We start from the raw sequence: 19,687 nt of genomic DNA on the forward strand, positions 1-19,687 counted from the left end.
AGGCTTTAGATGTTTCATAAAGGACAGAGAGGGAGGAAAGAGAGGTGGGAACGTGGCACTTGATCAGAGATCGTGTCACAGCTGTAGAAAAGGAGGAAGACATGGAGGGATTGTCTACAGAGTCTCTGTGGGTGGAAGTTAGCAACAGGAGGGGGTCAATAACTCTACTGGGTTTTTTATAGACCACCCAATAGTAACAAGGACATCGAGGAGCAGATAGGGAGATATATTCTGGAAAGGAGTAATAATAACAGGGTTGTTGTGGTGGGAGATTTTAATTTCCCAAATATCAATTGGCATGTCCCTAGAGCAAGGGGTTTAGATGGGGTGGAGTTTGTTAGGTGTGTTCAAGAAGGTTTCCTGACACAATAAGCCTGCAAGAGGAGAGGCTGTACTTGATCTGGTATTGGGAAATGAACTTGGTCAGGTGTCAGATCTCTCAGTGGGAGAGCATTTTGGAAATAGTGATCACAATTCTATCTCCTTTACAATAGCATTGGAGAGAGATAGGAAAAGACAAGTTAGGAAAGCATTTAATTGGAGTAAGGGGAAATATGAGGCTATCAGGCAAGAACTTGAAAGCGTAAATTGGAAACAGATGTTCTCAGGGATATGTACGAAAAAATGTGGCAAATTTTCAGGGGATATTTGCGTGGCGTTCTGCATAGATACATTCCAATGAGACGGGGGAAGGATGGTAGCCTGCAGGAACCGTGGTGTACATAGGCTGTTGTAAGTCCAGTCAAGAAGAAAAGAAGAGCTTACAAAAGGTTCAAAAAGCTAGGTAATGATAGAGAGCTAGAAGATTATAAGGCTAGCAGGAAGGAGCTTAAGAATGAAATTAGGAGAGCCAGAAGGGGCCATGAGAAGGCCTTGGCATACAGAATTAAGGAAAACCCCAAGGCATTCTACAAGTATGTGAAGAGCAAGAGGATAAGACATGAGAGAATAGGACCAATCAAGTGTGACAGTGGAAAAGTGTGTATGGAGCCAGAGGAGATTGCAGAGATACTTAATGAGTACCTTTCTTCAGTATTCACTACGGAAAAGGATCTTGGCGATTGTAGGGATGATTTACAGCGGACTGAAAAGCTTGAGCATGTAGATATTAAGAAAGAGGATGTGCAGGAGCTTTTGGAAAGCATCAAGCTGCATAGGTCACCGGGACCAGACGAGATGTACCCCAGGCTAATGTGGGAGGCAAGGGAGGAGATCGCTGAGTCTCTGGCGATGATCTTTGCACCATCAATGGAAGAGGTTCTGGAAGAGTGGAGGGTTTGTGGATGTTGTTCCATTATTCAAGAAAGGGAGTAGAGATAGCCCAAGAAATTATAAATCCATGAGTCTTGCTTCAGTGGTTGGTAAGTTGATGAAGAAGATCCTGAGATGCAGGATTTATGAACATTTGGAGATGCATTGTATGATTAGGAATAGTTAGCATGGTTTTGTGAAAGGCAGGTTGTGCCTTATGAGCCTGATTGATTTTTTTGAGTACGTGACTAAACATATTGATGAAGGTAGAGCCATAGATGTAGTGTATATGGATTTCAGCAAAGCATTTGACAAGGTACCCCATGCAAGGCTTATTGAGAAAGTAAGGAGGCATGGGATCCCAGGGGACATTGCTTTGTGGATCCAGAACTGGCTTGCCCACAGAAGGCAAAGAGAGGTTGTAGATGGATCATATTCTGCATGGAGGTTGGTCACCAGTGGAGTGCCTCAGGGATCTGTTCTGGGACCCTACGCTTTGTGATTTTTATAATTGACCTGGATGAAGAGGTGGAGGGATAGGTTGGTAAGTCTGCTGATGACACAGAGTTGGAGGTGTTGTGGACAGTGTGGAAGGCTGTCAGAGGTTATAGTGGGACATTGATAGGATGCAAAACTGGGCTGAGAAGTGGCAGATGGAGTTCAACCCAGATAAGTTTGAGGTGGTTCATTTTGGTAGGTCGGATGTGATGACAGAATGTAGGCAGTGTGGGGGATCAGAGGGATCTTGAGGTCCGAGTCCATAGGACACTCAAAGCTGCTGCGCAGGTTGACACTGTGGTTAAGAAAGCATACCGTGCATTGGCCTTCATCAATCATGGGATTGAGTTTAGGAGCGAAGAGGTAATGTTGCAGCTATATAGGACCCTGGTCAGACCCCACTTGGAGTACTGTGCTCAGTTCTGGTTGCCTCACTATAGGAAGAATGTGAAAGCCATAGAAAGGGTAAAGAGAAGATTTACAAGGATGTTGCCTGGTTTGTGGAGCATGCCTTATGAGAATAGGTTGAGTGAATTTGGCCATTTTTCCTTGGAGTGACAGAGGTTGAGAGGTGACCTGATAGAGGTGTATAAGATGATGAGAGGCATTGATCATGTGGATAGTCGGAGGCTTTTCCCCAGGGCTGAAATGGCTAGCACAAGAGGGCACAGTTTTAAGATGCTTGGAAATAGGTACAGAGGAGATATCAGGGGTAAGTTTTTTACGCAGAGAGTGATTAGTGTGTGTAATGGGCTGCCAGCGATGATGGTGGAGGTAGAAATGACAGGGTCTTTTGAGAGACTCCTGGACAGCTTAAAAAATAGAGTGCTATGGATAACCCTAGGTAATTTCTCAGGTGAGGACACGTTCGGCACAGCTTTGTGGGCTGAAGGGCCTGTATTGTGCTGTAGGTTTTCTGTGCTTCTACGTTTCTAACCCCAATTTAACCCTATCTTGATCATGGGGCAATTTACAAAGAGTAGTTAATGTCTGTGGACCATGGGACGAAACTGGGAAAACCCACACACTCCATGGGGAGGATGTACAGAGACTCCTTCCAGAGGACACAGGAATTGAACTCTGGGCTCCAACAGCCCAAGCCATAACAGTGTCACGCTAACAACTACATTACCTTAGTGCCTTGTCACTCTTTACTTACTCCTCACTCCTTTAGGTGAAACTTATCAATTCAGTGTTATTAACTGTCCTGGGTAGATCAACAGAGAAGCAATATAGTGAGGGAGCAGCTCTGGTGAAAGCCAACCTGCACTGCTTAATTTGTCTGCTTCATAAACTGGAGGTACATTGTGAGAGTGTGTGGATCAGGCAGTACTTAATACGTCTGGTTACTAAGAAAATGGTAAAGACCAGGAGAGAATTGTTAAAGAGAGAGACCAACAATATGTTTGCAGACAGATCTCTGAAGAAGGCATTTGGTATGTTTACCCTCGTTAGGGCACTGAGTACAGGAGTTGGGACATCATGTTCCAACTGTACATGCCACTCATGAGTTTATGGTCAACCATCTATAGGAAGGAAAGGGTGCAGAAAAGATTTGCAAGAATGTTATTTAGATTGGTAGGCTTGAGTTAGAAGGAGGCGGGATAGGTGGGAGTTTTACCCTGAATTGAGGAAGCTAATGAATTACAGAATAAAGTTCAATAAAATTATTAATGGTTTTTATAAGGTGAATGGTCATAGTCTTTTTCCCAGGGCAAAGGAGTCCAACACTAGAGTTCATAAGTTTAAGGTGAGATCAGAGGATTTAATGGGGACGAGGAGCAAGCACGTCTGCACAAAAGATGGTGGGTATGTGGAACAAGCAGCCAGAGGAAGTGGTAAGGGTGACTGCAGTTATTCTTTACAAGGCATTTAGGCAGGTACATGGACAGGAAAAGCAAAGAGGAATATCGGTCAAACACAGGAAAATGGCGCTAATTTGACATAATTTGGCCCTGTTTCCCTACTACATAACTCTCTGACTCTATTAGTAGTACAACTCCCACCCTTCTTTCATCCTCTATCTTCTCTAAAATCTGGTGCATTAATCACCCATTTCTGTCCCTCTGTCAACCAAGTTTCAATGATGGCTACAACATTGTAGTTCCATGTACTGATTTCATCATAATACTCCTAGCATTAAAATACACACGCTTCAAACTAAAAACTCAAGAAAGGAATTAGGAAAGGCAGGAGGGGCCAATACATTAAGACGTTTAGAGGTCAAGGAGGAGGAATTGTTGGGCCTCCTAATAAGTATTAAAATGGATAAGTCCCCAGGGCCTGATGGAATTTACCCAAGGTTATTGAAGAGGGCTGGAGACGAGATTTCTGGGCCCTTGGCCAGTATCTTTGTGTCCTCTCTAGCCACAGGCAAGGTCCCAGAGGACTGGTGAGCGGCTAATGTTGTACCTGTATTTAAGAAGGGAACAAGGGAAGATCCTGGGAGCTATGGACTGGTGAGTCTCACATCAGTTGTAAGGAAATTGCTGGAAAAGGTTCTTAAGGGTGAGCATTTGGAAACCCATGGCATTATTAGGGAGAGCCAGCAGGTCGTGTCTTACAAACTTGATTGTGTTTTTTGACAAGATGATGAGAGAGATTGATAAGGGTAGAGCAGTGAATGTTGTCTACATGGATTTTAGTAAGGTGTTTGATGGGAGGCTTTTGAGAAGATTAAGATGCATGGGGTCTGTGATGAATTAGCTATTTGGATTCAGAACTGGCTTGCACATAGATGACAGAGGGTAGTGGTAGGGACTTATTCAAAGTGGAGGTCTGTAATTAAAGGTGTTCCATAGGGATTTGTGCTGGGACCTCTTCTGTTTGTGATGTATTTAAATGACCTGGATGAAAAAGTAGGTGAGTGGGTTAGTAACTTTGCAGATGATACCAAAATTGGTGGAGTTGTGGCTAGTGTAGAAGACTGGTGAAGAATACAGCACAATATAGATCAGTTCCATTCTGGGACCCCTACTCTTTGTGATTTTTATAAATGACCTGGATGAGGAAGTGGAGGAATGGGTTAGTAGATTTGCTAATGAACAAAGGTTGGAGGTGTTGTGGATAGTGTGGAGGGCTGTCAGAGGTTGATCGTTACATTGATAGGATGCAAAACTGGGCTGAGAAGTAGCAGATGGAGTTCAACCCAAATAAGTGTGAAGTGGTTCATTTTGGTAGGTCAAATATGATGGCAGGATATAGCATTAATTGCAAGACTCTTGGCAGTGTGGAGGATCAGAGGAATCTTGGTGTCCGAGTCCATAGGACGCTCAAAGCAGCTGTGCAGATTGACTTCTGTGGTGTATTGTCCTTCATCAATCGTAGAATTGAATTTAGGAACCGAGAGGTAATGTTGCAGCTATATAGGACCCTGGTCAGACCCCACTTGGAGTACTGTGCTCAGTTCTGGTCGGCTCACTACAGGAAGGATGTGGAAACCATAGAAAGGGTGCAGCGGAGATCTACAAGCATGTTGCCTGGATTGGGGAGCATGCCTTATGAGATCAGGTTGAGTGAACTCAGCCTTTTTTGGTGGATGAGAGGTGACCTGATAGAGGTGTACCAGATAATGAGAGGCGTTGATCATGTGGTTAGTCAGAGGCTTCTTCACAGGGCTGAACTGGCAAGCACGAGAGGGTACAGTTTTAAGGTGCTTGAAAGTAGGTACAGAGGAGATGTCAGGGGTAAGTTTTTTTATACAGAGAGTGGTGAGTGCGTGGAATGGGTTGCCAGTGGCTGTGGTGGAGGCGGAAATGATAGGGTCTTTTAAGAGACTCTTGGATGGAAACATGGAGCTTTGAAAAATAGAGGGCTATGGGTAAGCTGAGGTAGTTCTAAGCTAAGGACACGTTCGACACAGTTTTGTGGGCTGAAGGGCCTGTATTCTGCTGTAGGTTTTTGATGTTTCTAGTTGCAGATATGGGCAGAAAACTGGCAGATGGTGTTTAACCCACATATGAGTGAGTGAGAGAGAGAGAGAGAGTGTGTGTGTGTATGTAGGCGAGTGTGTATTCCACTGTAGTCCACTCTGATCCCACAACTTGTTGGGCCTCTCTACAATGATATTTGCTGCCATACAACAATAGCTCCAATTGAGGTTTCAGCAACACACACAAACTGCCGGAGGAACTCAGCAAGCAGGTAGCATCAATGGAAGGAAATGGACATCTATGTCTCAGGCTGAGACCCTTTATCAGGACTGGAAAGGAAGGGAGAAGAAGTCAGAATGAAAAGGTGGGGGAGAGAAGGAGTACAGGCTGGCAAGTGATATATGAATCCAGGTCAGGGGAAGGTGGGTGGGCAGTGGAGGGGGGGGATGAATTAAGAAGCCAGGAGGTGATAGGTGAAAGAGGTGAAGGGCGAAAGAAGAAAAAATTCTAATAGGAGAGGACAGTGGAGTATGGAAGAAAGGAAAGGAGGAGGGGCACCAGAAGGAGGTGGTGGGCAGGGGAGGAGAAGGGGTGAGAGGGGAACCAGAATGTGGAACGGAAAAAGAAAGAAGGGGAGGAAGGGGGAGAAATGTTAGAGAAATTTAGGTTCATGCCATTAGATTAGAGGCCACCCAGGCAAAATATGAGATTAGAGGCTACTCAGGATGCACACTCCTCCTGAGTGTGTGCCTGATCATGTCAGCAGAGGAGGCCATGGAATGATATGTCAGTATGGGAAATGGAAGTAGAATTGAAATGGGTGGCCTTCAGGAGGTACTGCCTTTTGCACTCATTGAAGTAGTCTCCCAATCTACTTAAAGTCTCATCAATATAGAGGAGGCCACACCAGAAGCACCGGATACAGTAGATGCCTCACAGACTCACAGGTCTGGAAAGGAAAGGAAAGGACCTTCCTCACCTCACCTGGAAGGACTGTTTGGAGCCCAGGAAGGGGGAGAGGGAGGTGGTGAAGGGGCAGGTGTAGCATTTGTCATGCTTGCAGGAATAAGTACTAGGAAGGAGATCAGTGGGGAGGGACAAATGGACAAAGGGGTCATGTAGAGAATGATCCTTATGGAAAGTGGAGATGTGTGGGGGGTGGGTGTGGAAGATGAGCTTAGTGGTAGAATCCGGTTGTAGATGGCGGAAAGTATGGAATATGACATGTTGTGTATGGAGACTTGTGGCATAGTAGGTAAGGACCTATCCCTGTAATGCAGGTGAGGGCAGCATCAATGGTGGTAGAAAGGAAACCCTGTTCTTTGAAGAAGGAGGACATCTTAGATGTTTGAGAATGGAAATTCTTATCCTGAGAACAAGTGCTGTGGAAATGGAGGAACTGAGAAAGGGAGTAGCATTTTTTACAAGTGACAAGCTGGGAAGAGATATAGTCCAGGTAGCTGTGAAAGTAAATAGATTTATAAAAAGGTAAGCATATCATCTGTCTCCAGACGATGTAGAGAGTTGTCAGAGACACAATATGCACATTACGTCCGTGTAAGAGGTTAACCAAGGACAGGAAAAATATGATAAGCATCAGCATGACGTTGGTGATACTCCAGTATTTTGTAAAGGGCAATACAGTGTTCAGACAATAGATGGCTGCATATGTCCCAAGGGATTAATGATAGTGAAACTCGTGTGAAATGCACTAAACTTATTATCTGATGCTTCTACTTTCCCTCATCAATGGTCCAAATCTGCCTGGAAATGAAACTGTGTAACTAATGCAGCAAGGTTAGGGGAAGAAGATTGTGGATTGAAAACCCAGAACTTGCTGGCTGATTTCTGCTGCTCTGCTATTTATTTAGCTTAAGCAGCAAGCAGCATCTATTCCTTAGCCTTCTTATTTGTGAGACAATGCAGCATCTGTTAGCTCAACACACCACTAAAAGTTGGAACCCATAATTATTAGAGCCTATAATTACACAAACAATGTAATTGCTAATCAAATCTCACCACTCCTGAAATGCTGCAATTTAAGTGGCTGAGTCTGATTCTTACAAAGTAAATGTTGGTAAAGAAGTATTTTACATTTGCTTGCTTCTCTTGCTTGCTCTCCCTCAATGTTCACTGCTCTCTCCACGATGCTGAGGCTGTGAGACTGCCCCGATTGCTATGCTTTGTGTCTGCAAGCTTCGCGGTGATTGACCTCACTAATATGTGAACTGAGACCAAGACGTGGGCCTACTCTGGGCTGCTCCGGGGACAGAAATCTAAGAACTCAAACTTGGTTCAGAATATTGTTGCTTGCTTCTATTGTTTGCATGATTGGTGTTTTTTCCCTTTTTCTGCTCATTGGGTGTTGGTTATTTTTTTAATTAGGTTCTTTCAGGTTTCCTGCTTCGTGGCTGCCTGTAAGTAGACAAATCTCAAGGTTGTATAATTTATACATTCTTTGATAATAAATGTACTTTGAATCTTAGAAACTTTTCCTTACTACCTCTGTGTTTTCTATCTCAATTCAAACTTACTTTGCTCCTCCTCCAGACCCTAATTTGATTCTAATTCACCTCTTTTCTTTCTCTGTCAATTTTTAATTCACTGGTTAAGGAGACAGAGTGTGGGTACTATTATTTATGCACATTTCCTCTACACTTACTTTCCTAAAAGATGCACCATGAAATAGTTTTGACCTTAGGGATCCAGAATGAAATCTTAGCTCATGGCATAAACCGTACAATATCTTCCAGCCCTCTTTCAGAGCGCCACCCTGTATTCAGCATCAGAGTGTGTCCCTTACCAGTTCTCAAGGTGCTCTACCCACTGGATTGGCCTGGAGTCTCCTGGAGCTGAAAATTTCTCCCCAAGCAACCTAAGAAAAATCATTAGAATTTTGAAAATATCTTTAAATTTTCCTTTACATATTTCTTGGCCTAGAAATATATTTAGTGTGGAACCAGATTGTTTGAGATTCACAAATTATCCATTACTTGTCTTTTAGTTTGCAATTGAGGCATTGAGAGAAAAGGAATTGTGAGATTAGGGGTGGCAAGGATACAGGCAAATTAGGTAATAAACTATCCAGGGAGATAAACAACTAGAGTCAGGGGCACTCTATCTGAGCAGTTGGAGAGGACTGACTTAGAATGTGTCTATGAGTTTGTTCTGAAACCACACAGGAAAGAAATCAACAATGGAAGGTGGCCTGGGAGCCTGCATGGTACCTGGCCCACTTACTGGTGACTGGTGAGCTCTTTGTTACAGTGGGTGAAGTGGGGAATGAATTTAAAGAAGTGAAACAGGTAATTAGACCATCACAAATGACATTAGGCAGAGGACAGGTGCTGAGTTACAGCAGGGTAACTGTAATGAGAAAAGACAAGCCCTTTGCAAACAGCAGGAAGCAGGAACTGACCCTTATCTTGTTTTCAGCAATTTATTCCTGGATTTCTCTCCAACAAGCATTTGTTCTGAAGAGGTTCGGTAACGACGTTTCATCCTTTGCTCAAGCAAGAATTTGAAGTGATATTAAAAACTAAAAGAAGCTGTGTAATTATATCTACTGTATCAGTTAAAAGGTCACAGGAGGAATTTATTAAAATATTATGGGAAGAAGAACTGTCCCATCATAAGGAAATGCAACATTTCAATATTCAAACAGTTTCAAGGAGATCTAAAGGACTGATTTTCTCGTAGCATAACAAATGATTGCAGAAATTCAGCAGGTTGAAAAGCATCTGTGGGGAAAAGATGTTGTCCTTTCCTTTACAGATGCTCCTTAACCAGTTGAATTCCTGCAAAAGATTATTTGTTACCTTCTACCTGACGGTAGCAGTGAGAAAAAAGCATGACCTGGGTGGTGAGGATCTCTGAAGAATGTTGCTTTTCTATGACAGCATTCAATGTAGATGTGTTCAGTGGTTGGGAGAGTTTTATCCATGATGTACTGGGCTGAAAAAACACCTTTTGTAGGATTTTCTGTTCAAGGCGTTGGTGTTTCCATACCAGGCAGTGATGTAGCCAGTCTCTACTACACATCTATAGAGTTTTGTCAAAGTTTTTGATATCATATCAAATCTCCACAGACTTCTAAGGAAGTAGAGGCACTGCTGTGCTTTCTTTGCAATTACATTTACATTTTAGGTCCTGAAACTGAGGAATTTAAAGTTGCTAACCTTCTCCACCTCTGCTCATCTGATGAGGACCTGCTCTCGGACTTCTGGTTTCCCCCTCCTGAAGTCTACAATCATTTTTTTTTTGGTCTTCCTGGCATTGAGTGAGAGGCTGTTGTTATTACACCTCAGCCAAATTTTCAATCTCTCTCCTGCACCCTGATTCATCAACACCTTTGATACAGCCCACAACAGTGGTGTCATCAGCAAACCTGAATATGGTGTTGGAGCTGTGCTTAGCACATAGTCATATGTGTAAAGCAGGAAGAGAAAGGGGCTAGACATACATCCCTGTGGTGCACCTGTGCTGATAGGAACCATGTTTAGCACAAGTGGGTGGGCCAAAAGGCCTTTTCCTATGTAAACAGATTTGCTACAAGTTGTCACTGCTATTTGGCCATTTGCCCAGTCTGCTCTTGTCTGTTCTTCATTGGTCAAGAGTAGTGAGCTGGTGGTACATTGAAGCCTATCTAGTGCTTTTTAGTGCAGCCAGGCAGTAAGGAGAGCTGAGCTGGGCAGGGAAGGTACTCCAGTATGGCCTTATGCAGGTACAGAAAGAGTTGACCCTCTGAGCTTGCAGAGCCAAATCTCCATGATAGCCTGTCTTGTGATGTAGTTGAGCAGTTAAAGGTTGGGATGTTTGCTGTCTTAAAGCAGGTATGTTGGGGGTAATAGACATATTGTTTTAAAACTAACCCCTATAGACCCGCAAGAATTCAAGCAGGGATAGGAATTTCACAGTGAATGATAGTGCCCTAAGAAATATTGATGATCGAAGAGACCTGGGTTCCAATCCATAGTCCCCTGAAAATGGTAACACATACCTATAGGGTGGTGAAGCTGCATATGATATGTTTACCTTCATAGGTTGAGGCATAGAGCACTACAGCACAGAAGTAGGCCCTTCGGCCCATCTGGTCAGTGTCAAACCATTAATGTACCTCTTGCCTCTACCTACACCTGGACCATAGCCCTTCATATCCCTCTTATCCATGAACCTATCCAAACGTCTCTTAAATGTTGAAATCGACTCTAGATCCATCACTTGTGCTGGCAGCTCGTTCCACACTCTCACCACCCTCTGAATGAAGAAGTTCCCCGTCATGTTCCCCTTAAATATTTCACCTTTCATCCTTAACCCATGACCTCTACTTGTAGTCTCACACAACCTCTGTGGAAAAAGCCTGCATGCATTTACCCTATCTATACTCCTCATAATTTTGTGTACTTCAGTTAAATCTCCCATCAGTTTCTACATTCTAGGGGGAAAAAGTTCTAACCTATTCAGCCTTTCCTCAAGTTCTGGTAACATCTTGCAAATTTTCACTACACTCTTTCAATTTTAGTGGGTGTATGCAATGCACTGCCAGTGGCAGTGATGGAAGCAGATACAATAGATTCTTTTAAGAGCCTCTTAGCTAGATACATGAGCTTAGAAAAATAGAGGGCTTTGCACTAGGAAAATTCTAGGCAGTTTCTAGAGTAGGTTACATGGCTGGCACAGCATTGTGGGCCGAAGGGCCTGTAATGTGCTGTAAATTTCTATGTTGTATGTTCTTATTTACTGCTTTTCTGCATACAGATTAGGCCTCACCGATGTCTTACCCAATTTCAACATAACATCTGAATTCCTTCACTCAGTGCATTCATTTATGAAGGCCAATGTGCAAAAAGTTTTCTTTACAACCCAACTTGTGATACCACTTTGAAGGAATTATGGAGCTGTATTCCCAGCTCTTTCTGTTCTGTTCTATAGTATTCCTGAATGTCTTACTGTTCATTGCTTAAGACTGACCCTGGTCAGTTCTCTCAAATTGCAACAACTCACACTGCATTAAACTCCATCTGCCATTTTTCAATCCTTTTTTCCCAGCTGATCCACATCCCTCAGCAAGCTTTGATGTCATCTGGGTGTTGTCTATAAATTTGCTGATCCACTTAACTTTGGAGCCTTAGAGCTTATTCTTAGAGCCTTCCTTTAAACAATTGAGCAACATTAGTTATCTTCCAAATCTCTGGCACCTCATCCGTAACTAGGGATGTTTTAAATATCTCTACTAGGGCACCTGCAATCTCTGCACATAGACCATAAGACATAGGAGCAGAATTAGGCCATTCAATCATGGCTGATCTTTTTTCCCTCTTATAAGGCACTTGCCTCCCACTTAGTCTGAGGGAAAGCATTGTCAGGCCCTGGGGCCTCAAGACAGCAAACACCTGTAGTCTGTATAGGGTCCATGACTTCTCTGTTACATTTCTTCACATCCATAGACTCTTTGTCCATCTCCCGTGTAAATACAGATGCAAAAAATCCATTTAAGATCTCCCTATCTCCTTCAGCTCCATACATAGATGACCACTCAGATCTTCTAGAGGACCAGTTTTGGTCTTTGCTGTCCTTTAGTTCAGCCAATCTCAACGGGAGCCATATGGCCCCCTTGGGGGCCCTGGCACATTTGAAGGGGGCCACCAATTGAAACTTGAGCCCGATATTATGAAACTTGCAGAAAAGCACCAAGCTCAAGGATTGCATTAGGCCTGATAGATGTTTAATTTCATACAGTTTTTTAAAGTTTTGTCCAGAATGTCGGAATGTTCAAGTTTTCTTGGTGTTCAATAATAGATGATTTTCTGTCTATTGTTCGTGTTGTATCCCTGTTTGAAAGGGGGGCCCTGGAACTTGAGAAGAGCTCCTAAGGGGGCCATGGCCAAAAAACAGTTGAGAATCATTGCTTTAGTTCTTAATATATCTGTAGAAGCCCTTAGGATTCTCCTTCACCTTGTCTGCGAGAGCGACCTCATTCCTTCTTTTAGCCCTCCTGATTTCCTTCTTACATATGTTCTCTTGCATTTCTTATACTCCTCAAGTACCTTGTTTGTTCCTGCCTGCCAATACCTGCTATGCTCCTCCTTTTTTCCAGAGCCACACTATCTCTCAAAAACCAAGGTTCTATAAGCCTGTTTTCCTTGCCTTTTATTGTGATAGGAACATACAAACTGTACTCTCAAAATTTCACTTTTGAAGGCTTTCCATTACCAAAAAACTGCCTATCCCAATCCACATAGAATATAAAATCAGGACACTTTGTTGCAACTTTACCATACACCAATAGGCTGCACTTGAACACTGCATGGTTCTGGTCACCATGCTATAAAAAGGATGTGCTTGCTCTGCAGACAGTGCAGAGGAGATTCACCAGGGTGTTGCCTGGATTAGAGGACTTTAGTTATGAGGAGAAATTGCATAGGCTGGTCTAATTTTCACTGGAGTTAAGGTGGCTGAAGGATGATCTGATTAAGGTATGTAAGTTTATGAGTGGCATAGATAGGATACAGGGTGGCAGGGCGGAGATATGTCTTTACCAAAGGCAGATGTAAGGTGCACCTTCCTTCTGCAGGCCAGCAGGTCATCCTTGGGCAAGGTGTACCATCTGCTTAGTCCCCAGTGTCACCTGAAGCCATGGAAGCAGCTGGTGGATGGTCGTATGAGCAGCTGGTGCATATCACAAGTCCTGGTTATGCGACCAATGACTCCAGGTAGACAGTCTCTGAAGAGTATTGATAATGGCTGGGATCACCCATCTTATAATGAAGAAGGTAATGCCACCAACAATCATGGTCATGGAACAACCATGATCACCCACGTCATGCAACATGGCACATAACAAACAAATGAACAAGAGTAAGAATCTTTTTCCATGATAAGAAATGACAGCATTTTTTTTGAAGTAAGAAGGAGCTTTATAGGGGATCTGCGGTGAAAGATTTCTTACGCAGTAAGTGGTTGAAATCTGGATCATGCTGCTGAAAGCAGTGGTGAGTTTGCTACAATTACCAAGGTTTAAGAGACATTCAGATAAACATTTAAATAGGCATGGATATGGGCCCAATGGAGATGAGGTTAGTGTAATGGGCAAAAATGTCACCATAGGAAAAAGAACCATTTCTATGCTGTGCCTATGTAAGTTAATGTAATCTGAAAATTAAATATTAACATTAATTTCAAAGAACATCAGTGTATAAAGTGGGCTGCACCAAACAGTAGGACACAGGATCAGTTTCTGAGGAGGATGTAGAGGCTGCAAGGAGGTGAACATATAGCCAATATTCTGGGCCTGGTTAGACTTATAGCCAGAATATTGGTCAGGCCAATATTCTGGGCCTACTCACTCCTCCATTCCTACTGACTGGAAACGTTTACCAATGCAAGGGGAAGACAGGCAACCAAAAACCTCAGTGGTATCTGAGCAAGTTTAATCTCCCCATGTGCACCTGAGTTCCTGCTTCCAGTGTAAAGTTGTAAGTGTAGCTTAGTGCAGCCTAGCCAGTGAGACAACAGGAATCACACTATCTATGTAGTTTGACATACTAGAAGGCTTCTCTACTTCCTCACCCCAACACTAGCCATTACAGATACTTCTGTCTCTGCAAGCTAAAAGGCATCTCAGGCTAAGTTCACCCTATGATGGGATCCAACATCAGCCTGGCTCAGAGCTCCAATGCAGATGTGCAGAGTACCTTCCAAGGTAGGAATTTGCTCGTCACTTTTCCCTCCCACATTTTGGCTGGCTGGTTGAAACTATTCAAATTGGTATTGCTCTATTATTGTCACATGTACTAAGAAACAGTGAAAAGTTGTCCAGGCAGATCATGCTATACATAATCACATCAAGGTAGTAAAAAGAAAACCGAATGCATGATATGTTGTTACAGTTGCAGAGAAAGTGCAGTTCAAGTAGTGTATTGACAAATAACGTGTATTGACCACAATAAGCTAGATTGGAAATCAAGGGCAGGCGGCATTTCCAACAAAGAGTGAGCAAAGTAATTGCCCCGTTAGGTCCAGACCTACACTTACAGCTCTCTGAGAGGTTGGCTATACATTGACAGCAGTTGCAAACCTTGCCAAACATCCCAAGGCTGGCAATTCAGATAATTATAAATCAGATGAGCACATAATTCTAGAAAATCCCAAGGGGTTGTAGAATAATTGGCTGTTCTTTCTGGCAAGGGACAGCATACATTTGTTTTCTATCAGCCATTTTGGAAATTAGTTTATATCATTGTTGACCCAAAGGTACTCCTCAACTGCCAAAGGCTTGTTCCAGTGGCACAAACAGAGAGGTGGTCTTTCTAAATTTAGAATGCGACAACATATTTCTGATGAGTCTTCGTGTATGATCAAACTAGACAAACATTGGTGACTTTTATCCACAAAGGTGGCCGGTGAATCTGTATGACTTAATAATTTATTTAGTTGATATTTCTCTCAAAGCTCAATCTTCTGGGAGAAACCCTAAGGTTTCTCATGCCTTCCAATTGTCGTGTAGCCCAAAACTCATGAAACACAGACATCCTTACTGCTAGGATTTTGAGAGAATCTGAATATGGATTGCCTTACTAAAGAAACCACAGAATTGATGTCATTCCCCCTGCAATTCACCTACCATTGAAACATCTCTAGCCCTACACTCATCTCTAAAGCACCTGGATGGTAAAGACACTTATTTCGGCATATTGATTATCACTTTGCCTTCAGTGCTATAAATACAAGCTAACTGATCTTCAAATTTCCTGACTTCCTGAACAACAACCCTCTGCAACTTGGATTCTTGACTAACAGACCACCATCAGTAATGGATATCAGCAATCAGCAAAACCTCCACCATGATTATCCTCAACACTTGTGCCCCACAGGGCTGTGGTATCTCACCCCTACTTCACTCCCAATGCACTCACGACTGCGTGGCCAGACTCTGTTCTAACTCCATCTGCAAGTTTGTCAATTATACTACTGTAGTGGCCAAACCATAAATAATGACAGCAAAACAAAAGAGCTATTCTGGAAAAGGGGACAGTTCACACACTGATGTTTCAATCAATGGTGCTGAGCTGAGAAACTTAAGAGTTCAAGTTCCTAGGAGTGAACTGTCCTGGTCCAACCATGTAAACACCATGGCCAAGAAAGTTCTCCAGAGGTTAAAGAAATATAGCATGTCCCCTTTGCTCTCACCAGGTTTTATTGATGCACCATAGAAAGTATCATGTCTAGATATATTTCGACTTGGTGTGGCAACTGCTCTGTCCAAGAAACTGCAGAGTGTTGTAGACTCAGCTCAACATGTCAGACATCAGCCTCCCCTCCATGGACTCAGTCTATACTTCCCACTGCCTCAGTAAAGTAGCCAACATAATTAAAGATACCATCTACCCTGGTCATGCTCTCTTCTCCTCCTCCCAAAGCACAAACCACCTGACACAAAGATAGTTTCTGTGCCACTGTTACAAGACTACTGAATGGTCCATCAGTGTGATAAGACAGCCTCTTGACTTCCACTGTCTGCCTCATTATGATATTGAACCTTAGTATTTGCCTGCACTGCACTGAACATGTGTTGAGGGCAGCGTGGCAGCATAGCAAATAGAATAATGCTGTTACAGTACCAGTGACCTGAGTTCAATTCCGTCACTGATTGTGAGGAGCTTGTATGGTATGCTTTCCCCGTGACGGAATGGGTTTTCTCTTGTGCTCCAGTTAACTGGTCACATGGGTGTAATTACAGTGGCGCAGGCTCATTGGGGTGTAAAGGTCCGTCACCGTGCTGTATCTCTAAATTCAAAAAATAATTTAAACTCTGCAATTTATCGATGTAACAACTTCAGTAGCACACATATAAGAGAAAGGAACTCCCTGTTCATTATTAAGAGCACTACAATCCATTGATTCAATGTAATGAGAATGAAGTAAAGTGGTGGGAATTGCACTGTGCTTGATAAGTAGTTAATCTAGTATCCCTTACCTTCAGTAACAAAGCAACATGCTTGCATTCACTATACACAAACAAGAGAAAATCTGCAGCTGCTGGAAATCCAAGCTACACATGCACAAAGTGCTGGAGGAACTCAGCAGGCCATGTAGAAAAAAGTACAGTCAACATTTTGGGCCAAGACCCTTTGGCAGGACTGAAGAAATAAAGATGAGGAATAGATATAAAAGGTACGGGAGGGGAGGGAGAAACACAGGGTGATAGGTGAAACTGGGAGGGAAGAACTGGGAAGTTGATCGGTGAAAGAGATACAGGGCTGGAGAAGAGGGGCCAGGGGTGGAGTCCAACAGGAGAGAACAGAAGGCTATGGAAAAGAGAAAATGGGGAGGACCACTGGAGGGAGGCTCTTCCATGGTCTTTTGTTCTCTCCTTTTGGACTCTCCCTTTTCAGCCCTGTATCTCTTTCACCAATCAACTTCCCAGCTCTTTACTTCATCCCTTCCTCTCCCAGTTTCACCTATCACCTTGTGTTTCTCTCTCCCCTCCCCCACATTTTATATCTACTCATTTTTTGTTCGCCAGTTTTGCTAAAGGGTCTCAGGGTGCAAAACTTCAACTGTACTTTTTTCCATAGGTGCTGCCTGCCCTGCTGAGATTCTCTAGTATGTTATGTGTATTGCTCTGGATTTCCAGCATCTGCAGAATCTCTTGTGCTTATTGTCTTCTGAACCTGTTGGCGAAAGATACGCCGTTTCTCCTTGGAGTGATGGAAGATAAGAGGTGACCTGATAGAAGTGTATAGATGATGAGAGACATTGATCATGTGGATAGTCAGAAGTTTGTTCCCAGGGCTGAAATGGCTAACGTGAGAGGGCACAATTTTAAGGTGTTTGGAAGTAGGTACAGAGGAGATGTAAGTTTTTTACCCAGAGAGTGGTGAGTGTGTGGAATGGGCTGCCGGCGACTGTGGTGGAGGTGGACCACAGGTCTTTTAAGAGGCTCCTGGATAGGTACATGGAGCTTAGAAAAATAGAGGGCTATGGGTAACCCTAGGTAATTTCTAAAGTTAGTTCATATTCAGCACAGCATTGTGAGCCGAAGGGCCTGTATTGTGCTGTAGGTTTTCTGTGTTTCCATGAAAGGCTTGAAGTGAGTTCTGAAATGATACATGTAGGACTGTCAGTTAATCACTGTTAGCCCATGTCAGAATCAGGTTTATTATCACAGGGCAAACACAAGGAAATCTGCAGATGCTGGAAATTCAAACAACAGACACAAAATGCTGGTGGAAAACAGCAGGCCAGGCAGCATCTATAAGGAGAAGCACTGTCGAAGTTTCGGGCCGAGACCCTTCGTCAGGACTAACTGAAAGGAAAGATACTAAGAGATTTGAAATTAGTGGGGGGAGGGGGAAATGCAAAATGATAGGAGAAGACCAGAGGGGGTGGGATGAAGCTAAGAGCTGGAAAGGTGATTGGCAAAAGTGATACAGAGCTGGAGAAGAGAAAGGATCATGGGATGGGAGGCCTCAGGAGAAAGAAAGGGGGAGGGGGGAGCACCAGAGGGAGATGGAGAACAGGCAGAGTGATGAGCAGAGAGAGAGAGAGAAAAAAAACCAAAAACTAAATATTGTCAGGGATGGGGTAAGAAGGGGAGGAGGGGCATTAATGGAAGTTAGAGAAGTCAATGTTCATGCCATCAGGTTGGAGGCTACCCAGTCAGTACCCAGCTGGGAGACCGTTTCACTGAACACCTACGCTCAGTCCGCCAGAGAAAGCAGGATCTCCCAGTGGCCACACATTTTAATTCCACGTCCCATTCCCATTCTGATATGTCTATCCATGGCCTCCTCTACTGTCAAGATGAAGCCACACTCAGGTTAGAGGAACAACACCTTATATACCGGCTGGGTAGCCTCCAATCTGATGGCATGAACATTGACTTCTTTAACTTCCGTTAATGCCCCTCCTCCCATTCTTACCCCATCCCTAACAATATTTAATGATTGTTTTTTTTCTCTCTCTCTGCCCATCACCCTGCCTGTTCTCCATCTCCCTCTGGTGCTCCCCCCTCCCCCTTTCTTTCTCCTGAGGCCTCCCGTCCCATGATCCTTTCCCTTCTCCAGCTCTGTATCATTTTCACCAATCACCTTTCCAGCTCTTAGCTTTATCCCACCCCCTCCGGTCTTCTCCTATCATTTTGCATTTCCCCCTCCCCCCACTACCTTCAAATCTTTTAGTATCTTTCCTTTCAGTTAGTCCTGACGAAGGGTCTCGGCCCGAAACGTCGACAGTGCTTCTCCTTATAGATACTGCCTGGCCTGCTGTGTTCCACCAGCATTTTGTGTGTGTTATTATCACAGGCATGTGTCATGAAATCTAACAGCAGCAGCAGCTCAATGCAATACACAATATAGAAAATAGATAAATAAATAAATAGATAAATAAATCATTTACAGTATATGTATATTGAATAGATTTTAAAATTTGTGCAAAAACAGAAATAATATATATTAAAACAGTGAGGTAGTGTCCAAGGATTCAATGTCCATCTCGGAATCGGACGGTAGAGGGGAAGAAGCTGTTCCTGAATCACTGAGCGTGTGCCTTTAGGCTTCTGTACCTCCTACCTGATGGTAACAGTAAGAAAAGGGCATACCCTGAGTCCTGGAGGACCTTAATAATGGATGCTACCTTTCTGAGACACTGCTCCTTGAAGATGTCCTGGGTACCTTGTAGGCTCGTACCCAAGTTGGAGCTGACTAAATTTACCAACCACTGCAGCTTCTTTCAGTCCTGTACAGTAGCTTCCCCCCACCCCCCAATACCAGACAGTAATGCAGCCTGTCAGAATGCTCTCCACAGTATATCTATCGAAGTTTTTGAATGTTTTTGTTGACATACCAAATCTCTTCAAACTCCTAATGAAGTATAGTCACTGTCTTGACTATATAGCTGCATCGATATGTTGGGACAAGATTAGGTCCTCAGAGATCTTGACACCCGGGAACTTGAAACTGCTCACTCTCTCCACTTTTGATCCCTCTATTAGGATTGGTATGTGTTCCATCGTCTCACGCTTCCTGAAGTCCACAATCAGCTCTTTCGCCTTACTGATGTTGAGT

The 19,687-nt window shown here is 43.4% G+C and overlaps 1 protein-coding gene across 1 annotated transcript in view; it reads left to right on the forward strand.

Annotated features, from left to right (window-relative positions):
- LOC140739621 (serine/threonine-protein kinase 32A-like) overlaps positions 1-19,687 on the forward strand; it is a 583,208-nt gene that overhangs the window by 521,295 nt on the left and 42,226 nt on the right. Inside the window, exon 11 of the mRNA XM_073068020.1 lies at positions 8,007-8,038. Coding sequence (XP_072924121.1) covers positions 8,007-8,038 — 32 coding nt within the window. The remainder of the gene's footprint in view (positions 1-8,006; positions 8,039-19,687) is intronic.

The sequence above is a fragment of the Hemitrygon akajei genome, chromosome 15, assembly GCF_048418815.1.
Source record: "Hemitrygon akajei chromosome 15, sHemAka1.3, whole genome shotgun sequence".
In the NCBI taxonomy this organism is placed as follows: Eukaryota; Metazoa; Chordata; class Chondrichthyes; order Myliobatiformes; family Dasyatidae; genus Hemitrygon; species Hemitrygon akajei.